This window comes from Heterodontus francisci, chromosome 26, assembly GCF_036365525.1.
Source record: "Heterodontus francisci isolate sHetFra1 chromosome 26, sHetFra1.hap1, whole genome shotgun sequence".
Lineage (NCBI taxonomy): Eukaryota > Metazoa > Chordata > Chondrichthyes > Heterodontiformes > Heterodontidae > Heterodontus > Heterodontus francisci.
The window spans coordinates 54757476-54768276 of record NC_090396.1 but is presented as its reverse complement, the minus strand read 5'-3'; the positions used below and the strand labels follow the sequence as shown (position 1 = coordinate 54768276).

Below are 10801 nucleotides of genomic sequence, written 5' to 3'. Positions count from 1 at the left end.
TGAGAACTGATCCTGCTCAACAAGTGCCCCAGCACAACCAACTCCTCAGGTGACAGCGGTCTCAGATCGTTAGCTCATATTGGGCAGGAATCTCCTCCGTGCACTTCAACTCAAGAAATGAATCTGTTGCTCATGGCTTCCTGTCTCGCCATCCCCCACTGGATGCCTCAATGGCACCCTGGCGATCTCCAGCACAGCCTCCTCCACTGCTGTTAGAGTGCAGAGCTGGATCGCTCCACCTCCCGTTCTGGCCATCTCCTGTATATTATGGGCTCGCTTCTCCTGCAGGTTGAGAAGAGAAAGATTCATGAGTAGGCTGTCCTCCCTCATCTCTTCCAGCGTGACATACATGTGGACTGATGTTCCCCTCAGTGATATCTCCATCTGAATGTTGCCCCATATGTGAGGGTGGCAGTGTCTCAGTGTTGTAACTGTTGATTGACTCTGACAATATGAAGGAGAACAATGGACATTCTGTGAGGTCTGTTTGCATGCTTTCTGGTGCCCAATGAACCAGGTGCTGCTGGCCCCTCATCTTATCAGACTGCAAGAAGTCATTGAATTTTTTTCTACTCCGGACCCAGGTCCTTTGTGTGGGTCCCTGGCTGCTGGCTTCCATGGCCACCTCCATCCACACCCTCTTGGTCTCACAGGGCAGATTTCTCAATCCTGAGGCCCAGAAGAGCAGCTCTCTCCTCTGTGAGACTGCATCAATTAATGACTCCAGGGAGGTGTCGGAGAAATGGGGTGCCACCTGGGGACAAATGCCCATACCCACACAAGCCGTTCAGTCTCCCTGGTGCTGCATCACTGAAGGCAACAGCTAGCCCAGTCATGGCTGCTGCTTGCCTTTTAAGATTGCTCTCAGTGATGTGTTCCCATCTCCAGGACGCTTCCACTACATACAATAGGGTGTCGGACTCATACCCTGACAAACTAAGTTATTTCCATTTAAAAATAGCTCTGCGTTGCACAGAGTTGGGACCTGGAAATTTTCTGGGCATTGAGTTCCCAAGCCGTAATGAAAATTCAGCCCCTTGTGTTTCCATAAATGACATCTCCTTCCACCCCCGCACCCTTACCTCCAGAACCAACCCCCTCCCCACTATGGATGGAATCTTGGCCCCATCCTTTTCCTCATATCCATGTTGCCCCTTGGCGAAATCTGCAGATATGGGATCAGCTTCTACATGTGCATTGACGGCATCTTCTCCAATGCCCCTCTTGGTCCCTCTACCGTGTCTGTATCATCAGAATTCTTGTCTGATATTTAGTCTTGGGCAAGTTGTAATTTCTTCCATCCTCTTGCCTGGCCATTGTCTTTGGCTAATGAAGTAATTTCACAACTTTGGTGTTCTATTCAACGTCAAGCTGAGCCTCAGACCTAATATCCTCTCAATTACAAAGACCACCTACTTCCATCTCCTTAACATCATCTCCCAATGCCCTCCAAACTAGCTATTTCTTTGACTCTGGCCTTTTGTGCACCCACCCCCATCCTTCCTTTGCCTACTATTGACAGCTATGCCTTAAGTGACCTCGGCTCCATGATTCCTCGCCTTGGTCCTTATATCTGCTCTTTTGAGAACCAGCTTATAAAGCTACATTGTGACCAAGCTTTTAGCCAATCCCATCTAATATTCCTTCTTTGGCTCAGTGCCATTTGTTTATGATTACACCTCTGAAGCACATTGGGACATTTTTTGATATTAAAGGCACTGAATAAATGCAAGTATTATTGCAGTAGTAGAAGAAACCTTTGTTTGGCATCTGTCTCCCTATCTTTTTTTATTTATAGATACAGCACTGAAACAGGCCCTTCGGCCCACCAAGTCTGTGCCGACCAAGAACCACCCATTTATACTAACACTGCAGTAATCCCATATTCCCTACCACCTACCTACACTAGGGGCAATTTACAATGGCCAATTTACCTATCACCTGCAAGTCTTTGGTGGTGGGAGGAAACCGGAGCACCCGGCGAAAACCCACGTGGTCACAGGGAGAACTTGCAAACTCCGCACAGCCAGTACCCAGAATTGAACCCGGGTCCCTGGAGCTGTGAGGCTGCGGTGCTAACCACTGCGCCACTGTGCTGTCCTTCTCTTCTCTTAGATCATACAGACGAGATCATGATCTAACTGTATAAATAATCAAAGGCAATATAAAACAGAATAACTGCAGTTGCTGGAAATCTGATAGAAAAGAAGAAAATTCTGGAAGCACTCACCAAGGTCAGTCAGCATCTTTATTTATTTGTTCATGGGATGTGAGCGTCAATGGTAATGCCAGCATTTACTGCCCAACCCTATTTGCCCTTGAGAAGTTGCAAAGAACAGACAAGTTAATGTTTCAGAGTCTGCTTAAAAATCCCTCCTTCATTTTGCTAATTTTCATTAACTCAATTGTTATATTACAAGATAGAATTATTACAAGATCAAACTGGTTAAAAGCATGCTGTGGGTTATGTTTGTTGCTGTGCAGTGCACACAGATGATGCATCACAACATATGTTGGATGGAGAGTTAATATGGATAAAACAGTAACTTATTCCCAATTAGCCAATATCGGGGGAAAAAGTCAGGAATATTAGATTCATTATTTGCAGAATAATTCAAACAGGTAGATAAAATTTGAATGATATAAGGTGCAAGTGAGAGGCCACTCACAAAATGCTTTCCCCAGAACATTTATGAACATATACATAGTGATACTGTTCTCCAGAACAACTTTGTTTCCAACAAAAATCTGTGGAGGTTGGACAACAGAATGGAGGTATTGCATTTGTGGAGAGCAAACAAAGCAAGGGAATACACAATAAACAGGATATTGAGAGGGGTAGAGGAAGTGAGAGACCTTGGAGTGCATGTCCACAGGTCCCTGAATGTGGCAGGACAGGTAGATAGACTGGTGAAGAAAGCATATGGAATTCTTTCCTTTAATGGCTGAGTTATAGTATTCAAAAGCAGGGATGTAATGCTGGAACTGTATGAAATGTTGGTTAGACCACAGCTGGAGTATTGCATACATTTCTGGTCACCACATTACAGGAAGGACATAATTGCTCTGGAGAGAATACTGAGGAGATTTACAAGAATGTTGAAAATTGCAGCTATGAGGAAAGATAGGCTAGAATTGTTTTCCTTAGAACAGAGGAGGCTGAGGGGTGATTTAATTGAGATGTACAAAATTATGAGGGGCTTAGATAGAGTAGACAGGAAGGACCTGTTTCCCCTCGTGGAGAGGTCAATTACCAGGGGGCACAGATTTAAGGTGACTGGTACAAGGATTAGAGGGGGACATGAGGAAAAATGTTTTCACCCAGAGGGTGTTTGGAATTCATTGCCCACATCGGCGGTGGAGGCAGAAACCCTCAACTCATTTAAGAGGTACCTGGACATGCACCTGAAGTGCTGTAACCTGCAAGGCTACAGACCAGGTGCTGGAAGGTGGGATTAGATTGGGCGGCTAGTTTTTTCAGCTGGCGCAGACATGATGGGCTGAATGGCCTCTTTCTGTGCTGTAACCTTTCAATGGAATGTTTAAGTTGTGAAACTGTAGCGTCGGGAATTGAAAGGAAGAACTTGTAATTTTGTAGTGCCTTTCATGTCCTCAGGGCAGGACATCCTGAACCATTTCACAACCAATGTATTATTTTAAAAGACAGTTACTGTTGTAATGTAGGCAAAAGTCAATAGGCCTATTACCTGGGCCTCATCTGAAATTGCAGTGTCTATGCAGAGACTGTAGAATATATTCCCTTAGACTATACCAGGGACTGAGGCTTTTGATAAGAGACAAGATCCCCAAGAACTGGGGCTCATTTCATTCGAACAGGGAAGGTTATGCAAAGATCTGGCAGATATACACTCGATTCTGAAATGTTATAAAGTAAACCGGGTTAGAGGGGAAGGAACTGAAGGGCTTAAGTCCACATCATTATCAAAAGAATGAAGAGATTTGGCAGGAGAATTATTTTTAAGTGGAAGGTTCCATTAGTAACAGAATTCATAACAGCACTTAAAAGGGAATGGATATGTATTTTTTAAATGGGGACGGGGGAACTGAGGGGGAATGGACTCAAAAGCACAATGAGCCCAACATGTGCTGTAACATTTGATATAGCCAGGAAGATACATGAGTCTATAGGACAACTGGATACTTGCTGGAAACACAATCAAGTGATCTACACGTGGCTTGGTGTTTATTCTGTTGCGGAATTTAAATAACTTTAAACTGTGGCCAGTGGAGAGAATGTGGGTGTATCACTAATAGAATGACTGAGATTGAAGGAGCAGTGTTTATACAGAAGGTATTGTCCATTGAAAGTCTCCTGCAGAAAAACACTAAAGAGCGGAGTAGAGGTCAGATCACAATTTTAAAAATTACTGGAAATGTATATGAATTAGAATGGTGGTAAATATATTACTTCTATGTCTTTCTTCACGCGCATTGGGGAAATTCGTGTTGTAGCCTGTAACATTTATTACGGCAAGTGCAGTCTGAGACTGCAGCCCTTGTTTGTGCCTCACTTAGACTAGCATACCCAGTTAGCATTGTATTCTCTGCTAATGCGATTTCCCATTTGATCATCTTTCATGCAAATATTTGGAAACGTGATTTTTTTAGGCAAATTAAAAGTTTAAATCCGTCTTCAAAACATGTCGCCTTTAAAGATATCGAACAGTGTATGGACGTTAATCTGTACGAATAAATATTGCAATTAAGTCTGCTGCTTTTGTCCCGGAGCCCTTTGTTGTGTCTATAAACCAAGATAAAGCGCCGAATGTGTCAGTTTACCATTTGTTTCTTTCTCTCCTCCATTTCTTGCTGGTGTCACGGAAAAGTCAGCTTGAAGATTGAACGGTGGAATGTGTTAATTTCTGGAATCACCGCTAACCGGATTGCAAACGAACGGGATGAATGATCAACTACAAATAAAGCACTTCTCCAGGGATTTGGAAGGATTGACAACCTTCAGGATTTAATGCATATAAACTGAAGTTGGACATTACCTTTGTTTAAGTTTAGGTTTCCTTGGATCTCCCAAGGGTTGTCGATCGATCCCATTGTTTTTTTTTCAATCCTATTACGACTCCTTTCCAAATAATTGTAAAAATCCTTTCCAACCAGGGAGTTAAAGCTACTTTTGAAAGAATTTATTTTTTTTTAAAAACGAGTTGAGAGCGAAAACCCGATTTTAGAAGTGGGAGCGATTCACTTTGTTTCTGTCCCACATATCGACATGGCCATTTGAAAGAGCTTGACCGCAGCATTAGTGACACAGCAACAGGGAAAGGTCAGCAAACAGGCTCAACTCCACACGGCAAGTGGTGAGGATAAAGCAGAGGTTTCTTTAAGGGAGGTTAAGTTAATACATTCACTCTGGTGCAGAGAGTTGCAAAACTTCTGGCGAAGCAATGGGTTTGAATTCTCCAATGCTCAGAATGTTGGTGAAATCTCAATCCATTTCAGGTTAATCACGGCAAATAAATCACCGTGTTCCCAGGGGAGGGGGTCACTGAGGCCTCGATCAGCCTCTCTCAGCAACATTCTGCAACTAACAACGAACAACTTTAGATTTAAACCTCCAGCTCGACCAGTAACGGGATTTAATTCCTCACTATTAGATAATTACACTCAATACATTATTTGGCAAATCAAACTTTAATTTAATAAAGATGCCCTAAACTATACAAAACTTGGCTAAAGTAAACATGTTCCCCTCCCTTCAGCAATGAAACGTTGCGATAAGTCCTGGTTAAAATCTATTTGTTGCTTAAAGAGATTTTTGAAATCTCAAATGTAGTTCATTAGAAGATGTCTTCTAATCTTACACAGTTTTGTGGCGTATTAGCAATCCCTCCTCCCAAATTATTGACATAATTATCGGGAAAGTTGGGGGGGGGGGGTGTTTAAATGCAGCAGAGACCAGGTTGAATGAGAGACTGGTTTATGCCTATTCACTTGAAGGCACAATCAACGGGATTCCAGAGATGCAATATTTTATTTTTGAATTATGGTCATTTGCCAAACAGTAAAGTGTTAAATTAGGCTTGGCCTGTGATTGATGAGGAAGGAGAAAACTTTCACAAAATTCCAGGGATGGACAGAAGCATCGAAAAGGAAGTGGCATCCGGAGCGGTCTGTTGAAGGACTTTGTTCAAATAGTTTCGATCACCGCTGTGTGTCGCATGTGCAGCTTATTTGAAAGCTCTTTTAAACAGAGTGCTCATTAGATCTTGGAAGTGGTGGGAGGGGGGAATGCTCCCCCCTTTTGAATTTGAATTGCGGAGGAGATGGAGACACTACGCGCTCTTCACTTTATTCCCAGTCCGCCTGTGTCCGAGCAGAATGCTCCCAGTGCATTATCTACCAGTTAGCATCGATTCCTTCCCAGAAACATCCCCTGTCCCAGCGGCCTGACATTTCAGCCAATATTTGACGAAATACCTGAGCAGATAAAATATTGACGTGCTCGTGAATCTGGATGTTTGAAGAGGTTGGAATTTAGTGAGCGAGTAAATCTGTTCTATTTAAACTCACTGTAAGTTAATGTCAGAACAGCAGATAGACTCGCACATTGATCTATACAGTAAAGGGGTTGGGTGAAATAAGGCGTTCCTGACAGCAATGGTAAACTTCTCCTGAGATGAGTGATGGAAGTTGTAATTAGCTGCTGTAGTGGGCGCTGTGCCTTAACTGATGACCATTTACAAAGTAATTTAATGCCAGGAAAGTTGGAAACGATTTGAAAGAGAGTGATTATGGAAACAAGAGTTCAGTAATCTGGGGCACTGAACAGATGGGGCTGTGGAAACGGCTTCAAATGACTCTCAAAACACACCGATCAGAAACAGATAAGGTGAACAGGATTCCGAGTTAGCTGGTGAAGCGTCCAGTTCCAGTGAATATCTATAAAATACCTAAAAGTGGTCATTTGGCTTAATTCTGCCTGTGCTGCGGTAACAACAAGTGATTACGATGAATGACTCTCCACCCGAAACCAACACATCAGTGCTCAAAGTGAATGCTGGAGCTCTCTTTTATTTGGAGGCTGCAGCCAACACATCCGATGGACTGTGGCGGGCAAATGACACCGAGGACTTTGAGGATGGAATAGTCTCAAGTGTCTACGACATCCTGATCCCCACCCTCTACTGTTTGGTTTGTGTGGTGGGACTGACTGGCAATTCTTTGGTGATCTTCGCCATTGTCCAATATGCAAAGATGAGGACAGTGGCCCACATCTACATATTCAACCTGGCAATGGCAGATGGCCTGTTCATGTTGGGACTACCATTCCTCGCTTTGCAGATCGCCCTCCGCCGCTGGCCCTTTGGTGGATTCATGTGCAGGTTGGTGATGATCCTTGACGGCATTAACCAGTTTACCAGTGTTTTCTGTATCACAGTGATGAGCATCGACAGGTACCTGGCTGTGGTACATCCCATTAGATCTTCCAAATGGCGCAGCCCAAGCCTGGCAAAGCGAGTCAGTGTCATCCTTTGGATGATTTCCTTCATTCCTGTGATCCCTATGGCAATCTATTCGGATGTGGATGGCACCTCGGATATATGTACATTAATTTGGCCGGAGCCCGTGTTTGTCTGGACCACCGCCTTCATTGTCTACACCTTTGTGCTGGGATTTGCGTTACCTTTCACCATCATCTCGCTCTGTTACGTCTTGTTGCTGATGAGATTAAAGACCGCCTTGATATCATCCCACAGCACTGAGTCAGCTAATTCCGAGGAGAAGGTCACCAGTATGGTCGTGGCTATAGTGCTGGCCTTTGCTATTTGCTGGCTCCCGTTCTACATCATCAACATCTGTGTCGTCTTCCTGCCCAGAGCTGATAGCTTCTCCATCAGGAGGCTCTTCGAGTTCATGGTGGCCCTGTCCTACTTCAACAGCTGTGCCAATCCCATTCTCTACATCTGTCTGTCAGAGAGCTTCTGGAGAAGTTTTCAAATGATGCTGTGCCCCACGTTAGTGCTGAGGAAAAAGGTTCCCGTTGAAACAGCTCTGGAAGATCATCAGATGCAGGGTCTGACCGAGTCCCAGGTGACACTTTCTGGTGGGGAAATGGAGAGCGTGCTGAGATAGTGACAGCCTTCCTGGTGCTGTGTACCCCTCCTGCAAGCAGTTTCTCCAAACCAACGAAACTTGAATGAATGTATTTTCAGTCTAGGACTTTTTTGGACAAACAAAGAGAGAATGAACCCGAGAACTCGGTCTGAAGACATGGCGGATTAAACACACCTATAAAGTTTGGTGCGAACTGGTTCTACACAACAGAACTGTAAGGGCCCTCGGTCGTTTTGAATGCCATTTGTATCAGCATTTTTTATGAAGAAACATTTTGAAAGTTAACTGAATCAGGACATTTGATATACTTGGGTTACACTCGGGTAGGACGCTGCTGATTCAAAAGCGACGCATCTGCAGTCAGTTCATGTTCAAAATAGTCGCACTGTATCAGTATCTGCCTATATCACAGAATCTAGATTAATACAGCATCATATAAATTGAAAGATTGTATGTAAGAGGGAAAGGGTTGGTTATATAGAGCCTTATTAATTTCGCTCAGAAAACTTAAGCGCTTCATATACAGTGAATTATTTTGTTCAGTGACTGTTATTGTAACATCTTTATTTCAAAAGTAAAACACGGCGCAGTCAAAATACAGTCTCGCATCAGCCGGAATTAGTACTATAAACTCGCCTAGTCTGGAGGTAAAATATCACTTCACTGTGCCTCAAATCCATTACAAGGAATGAGTGTATTGGTGTAAATCTTATACTCATTCCACAAACTACTTTACGAGCGAGTTGCACGTGCAGGATTAGGAGGTTTAATAGGTGTTTGTTTTAAAAATGCAGGGTTTGTTCCTGAAACTTTCCGCGTTCCCAAATGACCCAGTGCAAACTACATTGCAGTAATTTCATCTTTCCAGGACTGGTGAATTCAAATTCAATATAGACTTTTAAGATCGAATTTTTTTTTTGAAACTAGGCAAATGTGGATTAAGCATGCATTGTAAACCTCTCAGTATATATCAAACAAAGTTCATTGTGTAGTATTGTACTTTTTTTTTTACAATTAAAGTGTTGAGTTCTCGCATGTTCATTGTCGAAAGGGAAAGAACTTGCATTCATCCAACCAGTGTTACATCTTTCACAATCGTCCCAAACCGCTTCGCACACAGTGAAATTTGTAAGTAATCTACTCAATGCAAGAGTCTAAACTTACTCTCTCGCTATTTTAGGGAGGCACTTACCTATTTAAAAGTACTACATTAAAGCATCCACGAAAATAGCGAAGCGTGGGAAGGTTGGTATCCTGCCGTGTCATTTCAGGGCTTTCAACTAATAGCGTGTTTGTGTTTTGTCAGAAACTTCACACACTTCTTCCTGCTGCACTGATTATTCCGACTTGAGAGTTCTACATTCTTAACGACTTTGAGTGGGTTGTTGACTTCCCACTATTTTAGAAAATGCAAGAGCAACTTTACAGTCTAACGGAACCTAACTGAAAGGGGTCTTGTGCTCTAACGGGAGTTTGCAATAGTTTATTCAAAGGTCTAAAAAAACATGTTGCTTTCTTTAACTGACTTCATGACTAAGTGCATTCCAATGTCACCGATTTTTAGTGCTATAGATGTTAGGTGAGTGAACGGATTCGTGTTTATAAGGTCAGCGCCCAGATGGCTAAATTATACTCCATGCACCCTTACTACCTTATCTAATAACGACAACAGTGCAATGTTGTGTAAAAGTATTTTGTTGAAACATGATTCTGCCAATGGATGGACAGAGTTTAGAGTAGAATAAATATTGAGTTTAGTCCCAGGTATGAATGGTTTGAGTTTGACCTCATCAGATTAATTCAGAAAATTAAGAACATCAGATATAGGAGCAGGAGTGGGCCATTCAGCCCCTCAAGCCTGCCCCGCCATTCAATAAGATCATGGCTGATCTGTCCCAGGCCTCAACTCCTCTTTCGGGCCTGCTCCGCCTAACCCTTGACTCCTCGAGATTTCAAAAATCTATCTACCTCCTCCTTAAATACATTTAGTGACCTAGCCTCCACAACTCTCTGAGGCAGAGAATTCCAGAGATTGAGAGAAGAAATTCCTTCGCATCTCAGTTTTAAAAGTGTGCCCCCTTATTCTGTAACTATGTCCCTAGTTCAAGATTCCCCCACTAGTGGAAACATCTTGTTAACATCTACCCCGTCAAGCCCCCTTAAAATCTTATGTGTTTCTATAAGATCACCTCTCATTCTTCTAAACTCCAATGAATAAAGGACTAACCTGTTTAGCCGTTCTTGATAAGACAGCCCCTTCATCCCAGGAATCAGCCGAGTGAACCTTTCCTGAACTGCCTCCAAAGCTGGGATATCCTTCTTTAAATATGGGGACCAAACTGTATGCAGTACTCCAGGTGTGGCCTCACCAACACCCTGTACAGCTGTAACAAGACTTCCCTATTTCTAAACTCTAACCCCTTAGCAATAAAGGCCAAAATTCCATTTGCCTTCCTAATTACTTGCTGCACCTGCATGCTAACCTTTTGTGTTTCATGCACAAGAACACCCAGATCCCTCTGTATTGCAGTATTTTGTCGTCTTTCTCCATCTAAATAATAATCTGCCTTTTTATTCTTCCTACCAAAGTGGATGACCTCACACTTTCCCACATTGAATACCATCTGCCAAGTTTTTGCCCACTCACTTAACCTATCTATATCCCTTTGCAGATTCTGTGTGTCCTCATCAACATGCCTTCCCACCTATT

General features: G+C 43.0%; 1 protein-coding gene across 3 annotated transcripts; it reads left to right on the top strand.

The window, feature by feature from the left end:
* Positions 1-4037: 4037 nt before the first annotated feature.
* Positions 4038-9099, top strand: LOC137384371 (somatostatin receptor type 5-like). Of its 3 annotated transcripts, none has more exons than XM_068058318.1 (2): positions 4038-4312; positions 4848-9099. In XM_068058318.1, exon 2 carries the CDS (start codon positions 6985-6987, stop codon positions 8107-8109), a length of 1125 nt encoding a protein of 374 aa, XP_067914419.1. In that variant the 5' UTR covers positions 4038-4312; positions 4848-6984; the 3' UTR covers positions 8110-9099. The 3 variants fall into 3 exon arrangements, with proteins under 3 accessions (XP_067914419.1, XP_067914416.1, XP_067914417.1); XM_068058315.1 differs by having other exon boundaries at positions 4038-4364; positions 4852-9099; XM_068058316.1 differs by having other exon boundaries at positions 4038-4364.
* Positions 9100-10801: the final 1702 nt, after the last annotated feature.

Bases quoted from the DNA above. Each gene is read 5' to 3' on its own strand.
- LOC137384371 (XM_068058318.1), top strand. From the start codon at position 6,985: ATGAATGACTCTCCACCCGAAACCAACACATCAGTGCTCAAAGTGAAT.